This window comes from Peromyscus eremicus, chromosome 4 (genome assembly GCF_949786415.1).
Source record: "Peromyscus eremicus chromosome 4, PerEre_H2_v1, whole genome shotgun sequence".
In the NCBI taxonomy this organism is placed as follows: domain Eukaryota; kingdom Metazoa; phylum Chordata; class Mammalia; order Rodentia; family Cricetidae; genus Peromyscus; species Peromyscus eremicus.
In genome coordinates this window covers 68,795,526-68,816,996 of record NC_081419.1, presented here as the reverse complement: position 1 = coordinate 68,816,996, position 21,471 = coordinate 68,795,526, and the positions used below count along the sequence as shown (strand labels likewise).

The 21,471-nt window shown below is 50.2% G+C and overlaps 1 protein-coding gene across 1 annotated transcript in view; it reads right to left on the bottom strand.

Moving 5' to 3' along the window:
* Syt13 (synaptotagmin 13) overlaps nt 1-21,471 on the bottom strand; it is a 39,445-nt gene that overhangs the window by 7,132 nt on the left and 10,842 nt on the right. Inside the window, exons 2-4 of the mRNA XM_059259442.1 lie at nt 5,837-6,062; nt 3,542-3,676; nt 540-841 (exon numbers count right to left, since the gene is read on the bottom strand). Of these exons, the coding sequence (XP_059115425.1) occupies nt 540-841; nt 3,542-3,676; nt 5,837-6,062 (663 nt within the window). The remainder of the gene's footprint in view (nt 1-539; nt 842-3,541; nt 3,677-5,836; nt 6,063-21,471) is intronic.

Here is a 21,471-nt window from a genome sequence, read left to right as displayed (position 1 = left end):
TGGTCTTCACAGAGCCAAGATAGCTCATTTAGAGTCAGTGCCAGAACCCCTGCCTACCAGGCCTTCCAGAACTCTCCATAAGAGCATGTATAGGCTCAACCACCTCAGGCTGTAATACATGTCTCAGACTGGCTGCCAGCAGCCAGCTGTATCAGTTTACTCCAAGTTTGCATGCTCTGAAAGCAGAGGGGCTCGGTACTTCCTTCCTCAGCTCACCTCTGCAGGGCAAAGCTTGAGAGGAGCATAAGAACCATGACTGGATTTAGGTGAGGGCAACTCTGCCATAGCAGGGAAGCTGTTGCCACCCTCGTCATGATACTGTTCCTGGTGGTAGAGGTGTCTTTGGACAGTAAGAAGCACCCCTTGGAATGGGTGCCAGGAACCCAAGTTCTGGACCACAAATCTGCTGCAGCCCCTGATCAGGAGACCAAGCAGAGTTTTGTGAGCTGAGAATGTCTCTGAGCCTTGTTTCACCATCTTAGCGTTCTGCTCCCACCCTCGATGAGCCCGCTCTTGCTCTGGGGTCTGAAAACCCCTACCTTTGCTGTGGTCTTCAGCTCACCCCACTGCGCCGCCCCCAGGGGCACAGATGCTCCATCCAGGCCCAGGCAGAGTTCCCCAATCACACTGTGGCGGGAGAAGCGGTCACAGGTCCGCAGGGTGAGCATCAGGGTGGCTGTGGGCAGCTCATCCTCACCCAGGGGCAGGGCTAAGCCCTCCTCCCAGGTGGTGTGCAGCTGCCGTTTCTTCAGAGCCGTCTGGGCCTCCACAGAACCGGTCTTGACAGCCACACTGCCTTGGATGTAGCAGTCACAGCCCCCTTCATGGTCACTGGTGACAGCTGCAAGCAAGGACAAAACAAGACAGACCTGGGACTTCAGACAGGACTACAGAACACTGGTGACCTTGGATATCTGCAGGACCCTGGGGTGACCACTACGTTCCATCTCTGTGCAACTGTCTTGTAGGGAAACTTTTCAAAATAGGACATCATGGGGGTGGGGATGAGTTTTCATTGGATAATAGGGACAAGAGGAGGCACTTTCTAGGACCCTTCTGACCTCCAGATTCAGAGATCTCTGCCCCCATTGGTGCCAAGGCCCTGAAGAGCTTTTGTTACGATAGCTACCAATGCTGTGACTCATTTGTTTCTGTATTTTAAATATTTACCACACAGTCACTTGTGATCTGAATCATCAGGCTGCTGCTGCCACCTCATGAATGTAGCTTCCGATTCTCGACCTTGATGTTTGGAATGCGTCACACTGTGGATTATGTTAGTCAGCTTTCTGACACTATTAACAAATACCCAAGAGAATCAACTTATAAAGTGAAAAGGTTTACTTGGACTCATGGTTCAGAACCTCTAGGTTCATGAGAGCAGTGGCTACATTACTTTGTGAGGCAGTAGGTCATGGAGGAATCACATGACCAAGCAGAACAATTGGTGTCATGGCCAGGAAACAAATGAGGGTGAGAAAGAGGCCAACGGGGTGAGGAGCAAGTGTTAGCCATGTGCACCTTTGGGGACAGTTAGGAATTCAACTATAGCACTTGTACGAGTCCCTTAGCAGGCATTTGGCTAGTCCGGCTGGCTTTGGTCTTTAACCTCACCAGGAAAGGAATCTGGGTCTCCCACAGCGTGCCCACTCTGCACCACAGAGCTCCTCCCCTGCTGACAAGTGTTTCTACGGTGTCACGGCGTGGATGTGTCCTGCAGGTCTTCTCCGAGACACTCTGGTGACGGTCTCTTCGGTGTGCAAGCTAACATGTCATAGAGAGATGCTGAGTGAGCTCTGTCTCCACAAATGAGGCCTGAGGACCCAACATCCCAACAGACAACAGCTTCCTGCTGAGCTTCAAGGGGCTGTTTAAACCTGGCCGGGTTACCAGCTATCAGAGTAACCTGGACCCCTCAGAGGAGAGGCTAGAACTCAGTTTCCTAACCTGTAAAATGGTACTTCCCTGAGGGCCAGATGTACTAAAGTACACGGAAGTGTTTAAACATCTTAAACAACTGTAAAAAGGGAAAATTCTCACCCAAGAAAGGAAACCAGGGGCTGAGGGAAAGCTCAGAGGTAGAACACTTAGTATGTTTGAAGTCCTGATTTCCATCCCCAGGACCAAGTTCAACACAAGACTGATATATGGTATGTGATAGTTAGCTTTGTCAACTTGGCAACAAACCTCTGGGCATGTCCCAGAGGGAGCTTTTAGATCGGGAAGATCCGGAAGACCCGCCCTAATTGTGGGAGGCACCCCAGGGCTGAGATGCTAGGCTGAAGAAAACACTGAGCCCCAGAGTTCCTCACTCTCTGCTTCCTGTCTGTAGACACAATGTGACCGGCTCCCTCAAGCCCCGGCTGCCATGGCTTCTCCACCACGGTAGGTGATGGACACAGATCCTCGAACTGTGAGCCAAAATGAACCCTTTCTTTTAAATTACCCTTGTCAGGGTATTTTCCCACAGCAAGGAGACAAGTAACTGATGCAGGTTTGGATCTTAAAATGTACTGCAGAGGCTGGGCTGAAGCTTGGCTAAGGAGGTGGGAAGCAGTGGAAGAGAATCAGTCACTGGGCACATCCTTGAAGAGGATATTGGGACTCTGCCCACCCCACGCTTCCTTGTCACTGTAAGGTGAGTGACTTTGCTCAGTGTGTGCTCTCTGCCACGGGGTTATGCCTACTGTGATGCTCTGCTCACCACAGGCCCAAAGGCAACAAGGCCAACTATGGACAGAACGACACTGCTGACACTGTGAGCCAGAACAAAGCTTGCCTCCTTTTAAGTCCCCCCCACCTCAGGTATTTTGTCACAGTGATAGAAAGTTGGCTAACACAGACACAAAAGAAATCAGGAACAGACACACCACACAGCTGACTCCATCACGAGCTCTCATTTCTTTCCAAAGTTTTAGTTTTGTTGGCGGTAAGGTGTACTGTCTGCGTAGCAGTCCCCAGGACAAACTACCCGATTCTTGGGAAAGTTCTCAGAAATGTTCCTGACCTTTGAAAGACTGTCTTTGCCTAGTACAAACCCCTGTTCAATGTCAAAGGCATTGCCAGCCATGGCTGCTAGCTGTTCATCAATCACTTGTCTCCCCATCCTCTTAGGCAGCCTGCCAGGCCACATTTCCTAGGATTCCCTGTAAGGAAGTGTGGCCAAGTGAGGCGGTTCCAACCAATGGGATGTGAGTAGAAGTGGCTCGTGCTGTGTCCATTAAGGCTGTTACGGGATGGCTGTGCCCTCTCCTAGCTCCCGTCTTATCCACTAGAAGCAGCTAGCAGGAGGCCTGGGGAGCTTATAGAACTACAGGTGGAAGGGACGCGTCCTTGAGTCACCATGCAGAGGAAAGACATCTGCCAGCCAGAAACCTCCAATTTGCATGGTTATAGGAGGGAGGCAGAAGAATCTCCGTGTTCGAGCATTGTGCATGAGGAATTGTTTGTCCCAGTGCTAACCTTGCTCTCTCCAGCTGCAGACCCTCCCATCCCACCGGCAGGGCATACACGAGTCCCTGCCAATCACACAAAGCAGTACCTTCCAGGCTAGTCACAAATAACTCAGCCTTCTTCTGATCGTAGTCCAAGCGAAAGTGGAGTTTGGGTGCCTGGTTCCAGCTAGCAGCCTTCTCTGGGTTCCAGGTCTCCATGACACAGACATCCTCCACCACACCTGGGAGACAGACAGAGTGACCACAGTCATCATGTTGGGGTTCTGTTTCCCTGATCATATCATGTCATCTCTGCCATCTAAGTCATGGACCTAAGCCCGAAACTGTCCCCAGACGAGGCTATAGGCATTGCACCTCAAGGGATCCTTGGAGTCCAGTGGTCAATCTGTGGGCTTTGGTGCCATAGTTACACTGCCATATAGTAGTAGCTGGGTGTCAGTTAGGGGATGCTCTCAGCTCTGTTTGGTCTGTAGTGGGCTTTCCACAAGGAGAGCTGTCACAGCCTGTTTGGTGGTTCTGGTGGAGAATGGAATTGTGGGCAAATCCCACAGGAATAAACAGGTGGAGACAGCAGGAAAGAACAACTCCAGGGTAGATGCCACTGGCAAGGATGGTGGCTTTGACTTTAACTTATATGCTCGCAACAATTGCTGAGTGAAGGAGGACCTTATCATTAATCAAGAAGGTCCTAAAGCTGCCAATAAACTGTCAGTACTTCTGGCTCCGCCCTTGAGCTGGAGCCTAATGGATGAAAGAGTCTCACTGGTCAAGCCTAAAAGGAGAATTAAGAGGCCGCAGTGGCTGCCGCAGATGACACTGTACGCAACCAGAAATGAACCATGGAGCCTCAGCATGAATCAGAGGGCAGGAATCCAGAGGGCCATTAATGTCCCCAAGGGCTCATTATTAGATTCTTGCTATAAACCGTCCTCTGGGGAACAGATTGGCCAAGATGCCTGTGTGTGCAAGATGCACTTGGCTCCCAAAGCCATCCCGAGGACACCACAGCAGACTGGGTGAGAAGGGACTTAGTAGTACCTAGAGTTCTCAGTGCGCAGACAGCCTCAGCCTGAGAACCCAGACCCAAAGCCCACTCATCTGACACCTCCTATCCCTGACCATCTTCTGTTCAGGGGCAGCATCCGCAAGCTCACTCTGCAGCCACCTTTCCTGAGTGACCAAGGGACGGTGCCATGTGAGTGGCAGGGATGGACTCTTCCTCCGACATGGGGTGCTGAGTACTATGGTGAGGGAGGGCAGGGCTGGGGGAGTCAAACATACTCAGTGCATCATGGGGATGTTGGCTGAAGCGGCCAATGCTGCTTGCTAGCTGTCTGTGGATCAGAACCAGGCTGTTGCCCTATGGAATGGGAAGGAAAAGGAAGGAAGGAGCCCATGTGTGCCGAATTATTTGCAGCCAGGAGCTGTTTCCCTGGGTGAAGAGCTCCGCCCTGGTTCCATCCAAGCATCGAGCAAGCAGGGGCTCCTAAGAGAGGCTCCAACTGTGGGAACCACCCCCACGAGTACTCATTCCCCTCAGTCTTGCCTGCCTTTCCACTCTCAAGGCTTCAGTTTTGAATCTACTTAAAATGTGGGCAGGAGAGCCTGGATACTGACAGCCAAGAGGATCGCCCATTTGCAGGGCAGATTGAAGTGGTTCCTAAAAGCCAGGCTAATGTACACCGCTGGCCCCCTGCGGGAGGCCACCGCCCACTGGCCCACAGGAATCCACATGAACCCAGGTCATTGCCAAAGCTGCCGCTTCCTGCATTGCCACATGCAGCACGCCTGGACCACAGGACTGGCCGCCTTCTTAGCCTTAGGATCATCTCTCTTGGAATCTTCTCTATTCCTGTGGATTAAGGCCCGTGTCTCAGCTCCCCTGCAATCCCCCTGGATGCACCATGCTGGCCACCTATGGGTGCTGCCTTCTAAAGGCTGATGCTCACAGAAAGGAGAATAGACACAGTATCAATAGCCATGTGTTTTGATGCTTTGTGCCAAGTCCTGCTTCCAGCATTTCATTTGAGTCATTTATATACATTTGACAGTGGCCTTCATAGGGATAATATGATCCCACTTCATCGATGAGGATGATGTCCCAGAGGAACTTAGCATGCCCAATGCCACACAGTAAGCATGTAAAAGGCAGAGAAGCTTGATTCTAACCTTGGTTTTTTAAAATCCCTTATGTAATCACACAGTAAGAGCTGAAGGAGACTCCTCAGTTCTCACAGAAAAGCTGGGTGCCAGACAACAGGCCCACCTACCGTACCACACCAGGGCTCTGGGCAGCCTTGGCAAGTCACACACCATATCAGAAGACACTGGCAAGCCCCTCCCTATCCCCTATGCTACCCTCCAGGGGCAGGGAACCCTACCATTCTGAGGAAGGATGAACAGCTCCTCTGTGACCTGCCTCTTGAGGCGATTGTCACTCTGGGCCTGGGGGCTGGCAGGTGCAGCGGACTCCTCTGTGGTCCCCAGAGTGTAGTCTGCGTAGTTGATGACTTCTGGGGCTGTCACAGCTGGCCGGGGACCGTAGATGTCTGGGAACTTAAGAAGAGGTCGAGGCTGGACAGGCTCCGTTGACTTTTTAACGTTGAACTACAAATGTGAATAGAACGGATTAGGTGGTGTGAGCAGAAGGGTGTGGTAGGGACCATCTCAACCCCAAGAAGGAGAAACAGGGGGCCTGACTTCTTGTAGGAGGCAGGGTCTGCTTACATTCTTCCCCAGAGAGCATAGCTTGGAAAGAGAAAATGTCACTTCCAACCACACTTGAGAGTACACATGTGTGTGTGGGGGGGGGGGGGCGTGTCATACTCCATCATTCACCCTCCCCCCCATTCCTTCACCCGTCCATCCCTGGGTGTCATCATGCTTCTTTCATACACCCTCCTTTGTTCTCTCTCTCTCTCTCTCTCTCTCTCTCTCTCTCTCTCTCTCTCTCTCTCTCTCCTGCATCTTTTCATCCCCTTCCACTGGCTGAGATGTGCCAAACCCCAGTCTATAAAACCCAGACTCCCTGTGGTGACCTGTAAGAGCCTGCCTTTGCCTCACCCACTGGGCTCTCACACTGCCCAAATCTGTCCATCCCTCTTCTAAGGCCCAATAGTCCATCTCCAACCCACCCATCGCCCATCTAAACTACACCCCCCACATCCAGTCTTTGGCTCTGGCCTCTCCCCTGTTACAATTTAGCTGTTGGTGGCCCGACTGTGATCTGTCCCCTGCCCTAGGGTGTCAGACCCATGAGTGTAGCAACTGGGCCTTGCCTCACTCCTGATTCTAGAATCAGAGCTGGGCCGCTTTGGGCAGGCCATTTGCCTCTCTGTCGCCTTAAATGACACATCTGAGCTGTGCTTCAGGTCATAAAGAGGTAGGTGACACTGTCCTTCGGGGAGATTCCCAAACAGCAGAAGTAGTGAATGAGCCCATCTGACTGGGGAGGAATCATCACTGCAGCAGACTTCAGGTCAAGGGCAGGGCAGCAGCATGTGACCCACAGGCAATGAGAGAGCTGGAGCCAGGCTTGACCTTGACCTCGAAGGAGGGAAGTGTGGAGAAGGCAGAAGGACCATGTCCCCTGACACCTAGTAGTAGGGAGCCACCTCTTAGATCTCACCTAAGTGTGGGTTCCATTTGTTTTACTATTTCACTGAGCCTCGGAAACCCTCAGCACCACACGGAGCCACTAAATCACCGGTTCTCAACAGTCCTAATGCTGCCACCTTCTAATACAATTCCTCATGTTGTGGTGACCCCAACCATAAAGCTATTTTTGTTTCCACTTCATAACTTTAATTTTGTTACTGTGATGGATTGTAATATAAATATCTGTGTTTTCTGATAACCTTAGGCAACCCCTGTGAAAGGGTCACTTGACAGCCCCCCCCAAAGGGGTTGCGACCCACAGGTTGAGAACCATTGCACTAGCGACTTAGACCAGATCTCAATATCATTTACCTGTTGGTATCAGCTGTCATGTGGCCACTGCTATTGATAAAATAGCAATTGCACCACCCCGATCCAGCCTCAGATGTTCTACCTTGTTCCTCAGCCCCGAAGACTAAGTTCCAAGAGACTGCTCAGCTATCCTTGACTCAGAGCCACCCTGTCTGCCACACACTGGGACCAGAAGTGAGGCTATTTGGGTGGCCTGGGGAGTGTGTCCATGTCAAATTGGATTTCATTCCAGCTCAATTGTTTCATAGAAGGTCTGAGTTCAGTTCTTGGGTTTGATTCATAGCTGGCTGAGCTTGTGGTTTTGGTGGGGGACTCATTGCCAGCTCCAGGAATGAATGAGGTCCTCCATGGGGCCTTTCACAGTGCCAGGGTCTGCTTTCCTGCCTACCCTGAAGCAAAAAGATAGGCACCCATCCTGACTCCCCTCCATCCACGTCTACATACGTATTACCTGGTTGTCTAGGGCCATCCTCAGCCTTGGGGTGTGATTGCTTGCTCTGATACTCCTACCCATGGAATTATCTTGGTGACTTTTCCTATTCTGGAGATGGAGGGCACCTGTCCTAGGGAAGCTAGCCCAGATGCCATGGTAGGCGTGTTCTCCACCAGACAGAATGCATCCCCGCTAGGCAGAAAGCACACGGCCCTGTCTTGTGACTGCAAGGTGAGTCAGGGTTAGGACAAAGGCTACACCATGCACTGAGGGTGCAAGGCCACATAACCTGTGTCTCTGATGTTACTACAACTTGGCCACCAAGGCCACCCACCCTGTGGCCACCTCAGCAAGCTCACAAGTGATGCTCTTCCTACTCTTGGAGCTGCTTTGAGTTGGAAATTTCTGCCTTGCAACCCAGAGCACAAACAGATGCCCAGCACTGCAGATAAGACCCTCAGAGGTCATCAGCCCAGCGTCTGCTCAGCCTTGGGCAGGACTCTGTCCCCCGGGAATCTCCGTGTTTCCACACTTGGTACTGATGTTTATCCTGAGAGCAAACTGGTCTTTTGCAAGAATGATTAGTGGTCCGAGCTGGAAGAAGAACTGCTGTCAGTAACTCAAGTCTCCAGGACACAAAAGCACCAACAACCGCCTTGTTCTGCATTTCAGGACCCTGTTTTCAGGGCCATTGAGATGGCTCACTGGGTAAAGCTGTTTGCTGAGTTCAGTCCTCAGAACCCACATGATGGAAGGAAAGAGTTGACTCTCATGGGCTTTCTCCTGACCTCACACATGCACCATGGCATGTGTGTCCCATACATACACACAAACAAATGAAATGTAAAAAATAAAAAATCTCATCTTCCTATTGCTTGTCAAATAGCTGAAACCTTAGTTCCCAAGTCATAGAAAAGAGGTTGAGGGCAAATGGAGGGATCCTGGGAGAGGGGTCTGTGTAGGGAAGAAGAATGTCTGGGAGGAAGAAGATGTTGAGGAGCAGGCCCTGCAGGCACACCTGCAAGCAGGTGAAGGTGGAGAGGTGACACTCAGGACCAAGACTTCTGGTCTCCCTGTCCCTGAAGCCTAGGACAGGACTTGAGACAGTGGGTGCCAATGCCAAGTCTGGAAAGGTGTTCAGAGGGGCTACTGTTCAGCAGATAGGCATGGATGTCTGTCTGTCCGTGTGGAACCAGACAGGAAAGACACACATTCAGGATAGACCCCACAGAGGAGCTCACCTGAATCCCAGGTTGTTAGCCTCTTACTGGAAGCCTCCTGCCACAGGACTGAATCGTCCACTCAAAAGCAACTAGGGTGTGCAGAGAGCTGGAACTCTATGGGGAAAGTCAATGTCAAAAGCCCAAATCACTCCATCCGAAAGCAGGGAAAGGACTTTTATGGTCTCCAAAGAGGAATCATAATTGACCACCTAAGCAAGGCATGCTGGGTAGTTTCTGTCCACTTGACGTAAACTGGATCATCTAGGTAGAGGGAACCTCAGTTGAGAAATGGCCTTCATAAGACTGGCCTGTAGGCAAGTCTGCTAGGAATTTTTTTCATTTAGGATGGGGTCGGGGTGGCCAGACCACTGTGGGCGGTGCCATCCCTGAGCAGGTAGTTCTGAGCTATATAAGAATACAAGTTGAACAAACCATGGGGAGCCAGCCAGTAATCAGCATTCCTCCATATCTTCTGCTTAAGATCCTACCTCCAAGTTCCTGTCTGAGGAATAGAGAGAAGGAGGGAGAGAAAAAAAAAGAAAGCTGTAGCATATGCATTGAAATACTATTCAGCCTTAAAAGAGAAGGAAATCTGATGTGTTACTATCTGCACAAACCTAGAGAACACCACTATAACTGAAAGACACTAGCTATAGACAAATCTGAGAGGCTCTGGGTAGTCAGAATATCATGGGGAGGATGCAGAAGGGTGGTAGCTGGGCAGAGGGGATGGAGGTACTGTTGAAAGGAGATAGAGTACCAGTTTTACAGAAGTAAAGTGGTGCTAAAATGCTGGGATGCTGTCCAGCATTATGAGGGTATCTGATGCCACAGACTTATATATGCACACAACACGTGGCAGATTTCATGTCATGTGTTTTTAGCACAATAAAGCAAAGTGAGCCTGGTGTGGTGGTCAGGCATGATGGTACCCTATGTGCCTGTAATCACAGCAGCTGGGAGGCAGAGGCAGGAGGAGTGCCTCGAGTTGAGGTCAGCCTGGTTTACACAATGATTTCCAGGACAGCCAAGGCTACACAGAGAAACTCTGTCTTGAAAAACAAACAAAAAACAAAAGCAAAAGCAAAAACAAAACAAAACAAAACCCAAAAAAACCAAACAACCCGATACATACATACATTCACATGCATACAAACAAATACATATACATAACACACACATACACACATACACACATATATACAAACACATATATGCATACATACACACACATATAAATTGAAGCTGGCATAGGTGTTCACACCTGTAACTCTAGTACTCAGGAGGCAGAGGCAGGAGGATCACAGTTGGAGGCCAGCCAAGGCTATAGTAAGATTCCTCCATAAATGACATCTACATTTTTTTTTCTTTTGGAAAAAAAAAATGTGAAAAGCCCATATCTCTTAGGGGATCCTGAGCCCTGGACAGAAGCCTGATGTGAATTTCTGTTCTTCCTCCTGTTTTCCCCTACACTGTCTTTGGAGCTTTGGGGTTGAAGGTGACCCCTGCAGCCCCAGCTGCCACCCTGGGTGCTAAGTGGAGGCCGCTCTGCTGTGTGCCAGCCCTGCTTCCCTCCTCCCCACCTCAGCCCTGCCTTCCTGGCTCTGGCTTCCTAAGGAAGTGCGGTCTGGAAGCCTCCGGCTCTGTCTATATCAGCTGTTGCAGGCTGACAGATGGCTTGGGGGGCAGGGCGGGAGGACCTGGACCTGGACCTGCATCTAATGAGCAAATATTGATGGAGCCTCACCTCAGGCCGGGCCTCACCTGAGCGTGAGGGTTCCAGGAGAAGAGACAGATGCCCTCCCAGGTGAGGTTTGTGTTGGGAAAGCAGAAGTTAATTACGGAGCTAGCGGTCTGTGATGTGACAGACGAGGTGCGCAGCAACCCTGCTGGTTATTAATTTGGGGTTTTGTGCTGGGACATCTTTTTTAAAGTAACATTTCAGGGGACTGGAGAGATGGATCAGTCAGTAAAGGGCTTAGTGCGCAAGCAAGAGAACCTGAGTTCAGATCCCCAGTGCCCACATCAATAGCATGTGATGATATGATAGCACACACCTGTGACCATGGCATTCAGGGGATGGAGACACACAGATTCCCTAGGTTCACTGGCCAGAGAGTTTAGTTGAATCAGTGAGCTCCAGACTCTGACTCAAAAAGTACGAAGAAAGACACCCAAGGTTGATCTCTGGCCTCTACATTCACACATACACAAGTATACACATGCACACACATATACATGCACACAAGTGTGCATGTACATAATCACCATCTCCCCAGGGGAAGGCTACCTCCTACAGGCTAAATTTGTAGTCAGAATGGTCTTGCTCTCCTGGGAACTTAATTTGGTCAGGGAAGACTACGGACAAGCTCTGTAACAAATAGCCCTCCTTCTCCCCAGTTCAGTGGCTAAACATTGTGAAAGCAGACTATTCCAGTCTGAGGAGGACCTTGGTTTCTCTAAACTCAGGCTTACAGCCTTTTCCACACCATGGTTCTGCCTGCCTATGCCCTGCATTGCCCCCATGCAATTCCCTGCGCCCTCTAAATCTCCGTAAAGGAAGTTCTGTGAGATCAACGCCATCCTACTGATAGATACTAGTTCCTTGTTCAAAATCATGGTCGAGTAGAGAGCAGTGGGGGCTCCTTTCAACCTAGACTAGCACTTTAGAGTTTTACTCTACTCTCTACCCACCCCCACCCCCCACCCCCGCATAGCCTGCAGTCAGGGGGACAGGACTGTTGGAGGAGCTAGCTGGCAGACATCACTCACACAGAGGAATGTACAACTCAGATTCCCAGGTCCCGGGCTCAGGTGGAATCTGGGGAACCTGCATGTCTAAGAAGCCTCCCAGGGTGCCACTGATGTGAATGGTACTTGCACCTTATGTGGTACCCCAGATTGAGGTAGACCCTAGAACACAGGCAAGGGAGATCAGCCTGGCTGCTCCGGAGTGAGTCCACAGGGTCCCAGTGAAAGAGGTGTGTGTTTCAAACTGCTGAGCAGAGCTTCACTTTGAAGACACAGCTGGTCGCCTCGTCCTGGCGCCAAGCAGTGTTTCCATGGCGACCTCCTCTTCTGTGTATTCCAAGCCTGTGTCCCAAATCCCCTTCTCTCGGTACTCACCTCTTCCTACTCTATTTTCTCTTGGAGGTTATTTTTAAACCTAAAAAGGCTAGTTTTGGAGGCTGGGAATGTGGCCCAGTTGGTGGAGCGTTTGTCTAACATGCATGAAGCCCTGGGTTCAATCAACACTACAGGAGCCAGGGATGGCATACACCTTTGATCCTAACGCTTGGGAGGTGGAGGTAGGAGGATTAGGAGCTCAAGGCCATCTTTGGCTACATAGTGTGTCTGAGGACAGTCTAGGCCAGTGTTTCTCAACCTGGGATCATGACCCCTTTGGGGTCACGTGTCAGATATCCTGCGTGTCAGATATTTACATTACAATTCATAACTATAGCAAGATTAGTTATGAAATGATTTTATGATTATACATCATGAGGAACTGTATTAAAGGGTCAGTATTAGGAAGGTTGAGAACCAATGGTCTATTGGTTGAGACCTTGCCTAGGTAGACAGACAGACTCACAGATAGACAGATGGTGTAGTTTATACTATACCTAGCCCCTAGCCAATACCTAACACAGCAGACTAGGAGCAGGGTAGGGGTGGGGTAGGTAACGCTCTGTCAGTGGCAAGCGGGTGGCACAACTAGAGAGGGACAGCCCTGTCTCTGTGCTCAGTCATCCATCTGGCCGTCGCTCAGCACCAACTACATCTCTGGGGGCCAAGAAGCAGTAGTGTGGCCGTCGCTCAGCACCAACTACATCTCTGGGGGCCAAGAAGCAGTAGTGACAATATCTTCAAGTCAATGTCCTCATAGGGAGGACAGTCTCAGTAGACACAGATCTAGATAAGCCGAGTCACCAAAGGCAATTTTGGTTAGAAAGTATTAAGACCATGGCAGAGGGTTACCGAGTGAGGAAGGGACTAAGTTATGTCCATAAGAACTTGAGTGTCAAGAGAGCCTTCTTAAGCCAAAGTCTGAATTATTAATAATTAATTAAATCTGTGTGTGCCCCACTCAGGTGTCAGCTCCAGGTCTGAGCATTCTGCCAGAGGGGTTTCTTTAAACCTCACTACCTCATAAGCAAAGTGCCATCATTCCGCCTGCTTTTCAGAAGAGGAAACTGAGGCACGGAGTGGTAAATCTGAACTCAATGTGGTGGATGAGATACCAGCTAGGATTTGGACCCAGGTATGTGACTGTAGGCTAGCCTGGCCACGTGCTTCTCTGCTGGCAGCAGACAGCATCTTCCCAAGGCTATGGGAAGATGTAAGGAGAAGCCAGCTGCGGGACAGGGAGATGTCCCACCTCTGTGTTCCTAGTCCGGCCATTCCCTCATTCATCTGGCCAGTCATCATCCACTATGAAGGGCATCTTCTGTGTCAGCAGCCATGGCAGTTGCCTGTCTCTGTCCTCACACATGGTCTGCACCTGTGTGATGACAGGGATGGGGAGAGGGAGGTCTCTCCAGTGAAGTTAGCAGCAGAGGGAGGTCACTGGAATCACAGCACCCAGGGAAGGGGAGGTGAGGGATAAAAGAGCCATGCAGGAAGATGCCCAGAGAACCTGACTTTGGACTAGGCACCCCAAAGCATGAGTGGAGGCTTGATAGACAGAGACACTAGAGAGGAGCATTCTGGGGCAAGACAGTGGCTGAAAGTTTGTATCCAGAGAGCATTTGAGTCTGCACGTGAGTGATGGTGAGGCCCAGGTGGACGAGGAGGTTGAGGAGGGCTGGGCCCCGCCATTCTGAGAAGAGACAGAACCAAAAACAGAGCCAAGCATGGCCTTGCACGTGAGGAATCCCAGCACCTAGGAGATGCAAGCTATAAGACAAGTTCAAAACCAGCCTGGTCTACATAGAATGACCCTGTCTCAAAAACCAAACAAACAAATGGGACCAGGAGCCACAATAAGAGAAGATACTGCCCAGAGATATTTCTCCTCAGAGGTGATTCCTGCATTAATTGGAACCCATTCACAGAGCAGGAAAAGGCAATATGGCTGCCGCCTCCTTAAAAATCCCTGTGTGGGGGACACTGCAAATAGAACACAACTTCATTACATTCAATTTCCACCTGCCTCACAGGCAATATTTTCTGTATTCTACATTGTTTAACTTTTAAAGTCACATTTATAGATCTATTTGTGTGGGGTTGCGGGAGTGCACACAGTGTGTGTGTGGAGGTGAGAGGACCACTCACAGAGTCTGTTCACTCTGTCCACTGTGTCAATCCCTGGGATGGAACTCAAGTCTCGTGTACCTGCTGAGCCATCTCACCAGCCCAATGCTATGTTTAGTATTAATAAGTAAAAATGGGGGCTAGAGAAATGGCTTAGCAGTTAAAAGCACTGGCTGCTTTTCCAGAGGACCTGGGTTCAATTCCCAGCACCTACACGGTGGCTTACAACCATCAGTAACTCCAGTTCCAGGGGATCCAGCATTCTTTTCTGACCTCCACAAAGGCATGGAAGTGGTGGGCAGACATCTATGCAGGTGAAACACTCACACCGAAAAATAAAATAGAAATGTAAAACTAAGTAAAAATCAAAACAACATAACATTTTCTCTACCAAGGAGGAAAGGGAGTATCATAAAGGCTGAAGCTTGTCCAAAGCTGCACATGTGCAGCTTGGAAAGACTTAGAATCCAAATCCCCCCAAAGCCATGCTGCTCAGCACGTTGTGGCTTTTTGGTGCCGTGTCTGGATACCCACGGTAACAGCTGAGAATGGAAGCGCCCAAGGCTGACTCTTGACTTGCTCTCAAGTGTCGAAGAATTTGACACTGTGTCCCATGAGCCTCCTTCTCCTGACTCGTTGTCTTTGTTTTTAATCGACTGCCTGGATGTTTGCACGTCACCCCCTTTACTATTTGGTTTCTGTTCGAATCTGGGTTTGTCATTCCTTATGTGCCTTAGTGACCTTTGACTCCAGAGCCTTCTCTCCACCAGCCTTTGACCTCAAGTTTCCATGTGAGGCCCCCTCTCAGCACTGTGTTGCACCTGCAGACACTCTGTTAAACTGAGTCCGTCTGTGGGCCAAGAGCTCAAGCAGGCCTGTGAGTGGCTTCCATAAGACAGGAGTCTTACAGACGGGTGTCATACAGCCTGTGATCCACTTTAATCCTTTAGACACTTTTGCTTCCATTTCTTATCTGTGGTGACCATGTTTGTTTGGTGTGTGTGTGTGTGTGTGTGTGTGTGTGTGTGTGTGTGTGTGTGTGCATGTGTGCGTGTGTGTGCACGCTTGAGTGCATACACACATCTGGCACTCAGGTACACATGTGTGTGCAGGCATGTGGAAGTCAGAGAACATGCCTTAGCTGTTGTTTCTCAGGTGACACATCTACTCTGTTCTTTTGAAGCAGGGTCTCACTGGCCTAGAACTCACCAAGTAGCCTGGGCTGGCTAGCAAGCCTGTGTCTGGCTCCTCATGACTGGGTTACAAGTGTAACCATGCCTGACTTTATTACACCGTCCCTGCTCACTTTCCTTGACATTGAATCTAGAATCTTCCTCCAGAGCAGCCAGAGGAATTGTTGATTCTATAATCCTTGCATAATTGATGAAGCCATGGGCCAGGACAACAGTTTTCAACCCTGCTATTATGCCAATTTATTGAAAACCACATGTTACTGGAACAGGATTGTTTTTCCCCATGAAATGATGAGTACACGCAAGATTATCCTTCTAACAATGCCTTCTGCTCACATTTGCATCCTCAAAGCTTTTCCCCCGTGTTAGAGAAGGAAGTACATTTGCTGAGGCCGTCAAGCGTATAAATCATCCATCAAGGGTGACACAGGGTGGAAAAAGTGCAGAGAGGTGCAAGTCTCGGGAGCGGCTGTCCTCTTTGCCCAGCCATGTGGAAGGCACAGCAGTCTCTACCCTGGAGGTGTGCAAACAGCCAGGATGGTACAGTGTGGCGCAAACAGGTGTGCATTCGCCTTAGGTCTTGGGCTTAAGCCCAGATCCTCCTCATCTGGTTAGGGTCCAGTTAGTCAGCCCACTTGTTTCCTTGCTGTGTTTTCTCCCAGCCTCCAAAGCAGACATGAGCAAGGCTCTACTCTCAGGGAGTGGACTGAGGGGTTGTGCGAGGGGCTCCATAATTAGGAACAAGGAAGTACTTATGCCACAACTCCCCAGCCTGAGCTCATGGCAGACATGGCTAATCGATCGATCGAAGGGTTCTTCCTCGCTGAGCTCAGGCACCCCTGTGCTGTATTAATGGATAAGAACTGATATGCAAGATGGAAGGTATTTGCTACCCTGGGTGCATCTGTAGAAAAAGATTTTTTTGGTAGTTCCGGAGGTGGGGCCCATGGCCTCATGTGTGCGGGCAAGCCCTCTATGACTGAGTTAATCTCCGAACCTGCTGAATGTGGCCTTTTATAAGTGATCGTTATTTTTATTTATGTGTATGTGTCTGTGTGAGTGCGTGCAATGTGCATAAGGTGCTCGAGAATGCTGGAAGAGGATGTTGGACCACCTGGAACTGAAGTCATTTAGGTGCTGGGAACTGAACCCAAGTCATCTGCAAGACCAGCCAGTGCTCTTAACTGCTGATCCATCACTCCAGTTCCCTGAATGTGGTCTTAAAAGATCCAATGTCTGGGCTGTGTGCTGCCAAAGGCCAAAAGAAGACCTCCTCACCATCAGTCTGATCAGAAGGAGGAGGACTTCAGCCTAGAATCTGAAGATACCAAATGGTAGAAGAGACCATTCCAAATAGGAGTGGCAGTGCCCTGGATCCAGAGGGGAACACGCTCATGGCATGGTGAGTATGCCAAGGAGGAAGGTGGGGCTGGAAAAGAATGTGAGACCTTGAACACAGAACGAAAGGTTTAGAATTCTGTGTTGTAAGCAGTGAGAGCTTTGGACAGTTAGAGATCGAAGAATGGCCTGAACAAAACCGATCCCGATGACTCACACCAGCAGGTGCATGCAAGGACAGAAAGAGAAGTGAGAGGCAGAGGGAGGAAGCCACGTGGTAGGGTGGGAGAGGTCTAGGAGGGAGGAATCTGGGGCACCAAGAACCAAGAGGAAGAAAGGAGCCTCAGAGAAAGCCTCTGAGGAGATGGGCGACTTAGGGTGGACCCGGGTCCCAGGGGAAGGGGTGTGTGCGAGAGAGCAGCACTCAGGAGGAGCATGTCCAGGTTTCTCTGTAAGCTTTCCAGAGAGAACTATTCAGGAAGGTGCGCATGGCTACCCACAGTAGGGCCTGAAGGACAGGCTGGTTTCTTCCTTGGCCCTCCTGTCTAGTCAACAGGGGATGTCCTGTAAAGGGCAGATACTGGTTAAGGTAGGAGTTGGAGATGAGGTAGCCGAGGATGCTGGTGTATGGCAGCTGTATTTCCTCATGACCAGAATGCCCCTTTGTGGCTGTGGTGAGGTTGTTGCCATGAGATCACCTATTAAAAATTAGGGCACTCACTCAGTTCCCACATATGTGCTAACTAAGGGTGTGTGTGTGTGTGTGTGTGTGTGTGTGTGTGTGTGTGTGTGTGTGTATTCTTAAAGACTCTGGCTTTATGATACACATCATTCACATTGTGGTTTTGACTTCTTACTCTTGTGGCTTTTCTAGAGGGTCATGGGAAGAAATACCCTAAAAGGGAGATCTGGTCTACCACAATTTGGGAGCGAAATGGCTTACCTTAGCCCATGAATATGTCACCTACCTCATAAATAGTCAGTCATAAAATGTCTTTCAAACCCGTAATGCAGAACCCACTGGGGTGCTTGTCCCCTTAGGGAAGCCCATCCCAGTTTCTCTTTGGAGTATCTGCTTTGCTTAGCTTTTCTAGAACAACAGCAGTAACAAAGTAGACAAAACCCCCACAGCCTGTCTTTCCTACTAAGTTCTCTCCTTTGAGAGAATACGGACCGAGAGATGTCCCCACGCCCAACCCCCAACCCAGAGCCACTTTAACTTCTCCAGTCCAGCTGCCATTTGGAGACAGCTGTTCTTCCTTTTAAACCAAATGCGAACCTATTGCATCTCCCCCATCAAGGGGCCTGCGAAATATTGTGATTAGACCATGGGAGGTGAGGAGCATCAGAACAGCTGGCTCCCAGTTACTATAAACCTGGGGTGTTTCTCCTTAGGTCCTTGCAAGCTTCTTAAAATGAGAACCACCTGAAGTGCCCTGTTCCCAGATGTCGGTTGGCAACAGGTATTCGAAGCTGTAAGATGCACAAGGTATCAGCTGGACATTGGACCAAGAGGGAAAATGAAAGTCTGTGTAAAAGGTTGGGGTCTTGTGTAAACAGAAGTGTCTTCACTGCTGGTCCCCACCTTGCCAGTTTCATTGGTACTTTCTCTCTCTCGACTGTCTGCTCAGCTTTCTCTTGGCCAATTGTCAGGGTCTGTGAGGATGGTTAACTCTGACTGAGCACCCACTGTAAGATTTGGGCAGGAGCACACGATACATTCACGCTGCGTCAAGGTGGAGGACTGGATAGGGACCTTTTATTAAACAATTACACTACTGGAGGGTCAAGGCATCAACATGAAACATGAATGGTGGGTATCTTAGGGGCAGCGGGATCATTGGCATCCCCTAGGTATAAAGGGGCTATGGGTAAGGGAAGTCACAAGACCCAGGGCAGACGGCTGAGTGAAGACAGTCCCCTGAAAGGACCTGTGCCCTTTTGTTATGGGTATAGCAACCCACCTCCAGCAACCTGGCAGGAAAGAGTCAAGGGAAGGTCTCCTTCAGGGTCCCCTTGGACCAACTCCACCTTGTCCTGCCAGTGTAGCTGACAGGAAGGAACCTCTAGGGGCAGAGCATGAAGGAACAGAAAACAGGGGTTGCTCAGGGCAGGGGTAGGAATGGGGTAAGATTGGAGCTAGGTCAGGAGGGCTCAGAGAGAGGCCGCGGAGCAACAAGGGGCAGCTCCCACCTAACACTTACTGCGTTCTGGGCACCATGCTTTGTGTGTGCATTTGTTACTCTTGTTGTTGTTATACAATGCCAGAAAAGGCAGTTCAAGGAAGGGTTTGTTTTGGATCACAGTTTGAAGGTCCAGTCCATTCTGGAGGAGACAGGGTGGCCGCAGGAGCTTGTTGGTTGTGTTGTCTTCCCAGTCAGAAAGCGGAGAGTTGTATGCTCTTGTGCTTGGCTAGCTTTCTCCTTTGTAACCAGTCTGGGACCCATCCCTTGGGATGGCCTCACCCACAGTTAAGGTGAGTCTTCTCACTTCAGTTAACCTAATAGAGACAATTCCCACAGGCAGGCCCAGGAGCTTGTCTCTTTTGTAATTCTACACCCTCTCGAGTAGACAGTCCACACTAACCATCGCAGCGTGCTACCCCATTTCATCTCCACGATGACGCAGTAACGGGGACACAGCTAACAGGTGACCAAGGCAGGTGAGGAAAGCTTAGGTCACTGGCTGGGGTCAAAGCAAAGAGAAGGACAGACCTACTCAGATGCCTCATCAAGTCACTCATTCAAAGACTGTAGCGAAACCGCTGGAGAAGAGCCTTTGAAGGCAGCTTAATTATTCATACTATTTATTAGCCCAATTACCATTTCGTTTACTGTTGCAATTAGCACAGCCTCCCAAGGCAGCCTGTCAGAGTCCCCAAGCAGAGTTTCCTCCAGCTTAGTCAGCCTCAGCCAGAGCCACCCTTCTGTGCTCCTGAGGAGGCCATGGCCCTGAGGTGTCTCCCCCGGGGACAATCTCAATGCTGCCTGGATCCCTGGAAGTAGCCACAACCCACTCTTCCAGACTTCCAGGCTCAGGTATAAGCAGACACAGATTACCACTGGGAGTGCTCCTGGAGGACTCTCCCATGGGCTTCAGTGGCTACACAGCCAAGGAGCTCCCTCTGCAGAAGGATTCTGGAGCTTTCCTAAAATGAATGAAGATTCTAGAAATACCACAGGGGAGGTTTGACAGGCATTTGCCTCCTCTGCTCGGTCAGCTCATTCTCCTTTGTGTGGACTGCAAGTACTCCCATTGTCCTCTGACACTTTCCCCAGTAAGTCCCCCGCTGGCCTCATGGGGACCCAAAGGATGATTTGTCCATTTAGACTCTGAGGGGCATGACGCTCTCGGTGCACCCGGAGATAGGGTGCCCTCCATTCCCAGCTTTTCTTCATGCCAGCTGCAGGCTAAGCTCTCCTGCCTCGTTCAGGAGGCCTCTGACTAGCTTCACCTCCAGCTTCCCTATTTGTCTCTGTGACCTATTGTTTCCAGAGTGTTGTGAAGTCTAAAGACGCCCCCACCCCACCCCCACCCCACCCCGTTCCTCATCCTTGTCCTCATGTTGTCTGTCAAGCTCTCGCCTTGAGTCAGCCACTCCCAACACTCCTGCACTTCTTGTTACTCCATGTTTTGCACCAAAGGTGCCTGTCACGGGGCTGCTTCTAAGATCCCCTTCTGCAGAAGAAGCTGAGCTCTTCAGGGGACACACTTGCACAGCTAGAGGATGGCCCCGCAATTCAGGTTGGATTTTGTCTCGGAATAACACCACTGCCTCTCTCTGATAGCCTTGCCCTTTCCTTCCAGGTGAAGGAAGGTGCACTGGAAATGGAGGCGTGTCTGACGCTGCTTCAAGGCACTGAGAGAAAGGAAGACAGGAAACCAGGAAAGGCAGGGACACCAAACACGAAGGAAAGCACATGGCCTGTGACCGGCTCAGTCAGTTCCCTTGCTGTTCCCTAGGGTGCTCTCCCCTGCTCTGAATCCTTTCCAGAACATTCTTCTTTAGTCATCACTATTTTGGTTTTTTTGAGATAGGGTCTCCTGTAGCCCAGGTCAGCCTTGACCTTGCTATGTACCCGAGGATGACCTTGAACTCCTGCTCTCCTGCCTCTATCTCCCCAGGGCTGAGATCACAAGCGTGCACGATGTCCTACTTTTTAACAATGAGTACTTTAGTTGAGTTTCGTTATAGCGTTTTCATGCCTGTGTGTCACTTTTGTGCCTTGCTTCCGTTTGCCCTTCCAGCTAGCCTCCCCTCCCTCTCAGCCCGTCTTCTGCTCGCCCCTCTCTCAGCCAATCTATCTTCTGCTCCTCTTCCCTCCCATACTTCCCCTCTTCTTTCACATGTGGAGGGAAATCTCCTTGTCATAGTCAATCCTGTCATCCTCCGGTCATGTTGTCTGCTCTCTCCTCCTTTTGTGACAGCTGAGGACAGAGCCAAGGGCCAGGCGAGCATTCTACCACTAAGCTACATCCCCAGCCTGAAAGCTGGTCTCTCTTCCCATCCTCATCCCCTTCTTCGGTTCTCCCTTTCTTTAGAGAGCTTTCTCCCCTGGAATAGTCTCCCTTCTACTTTCCTGTCATACACGTATGCAGACACACAC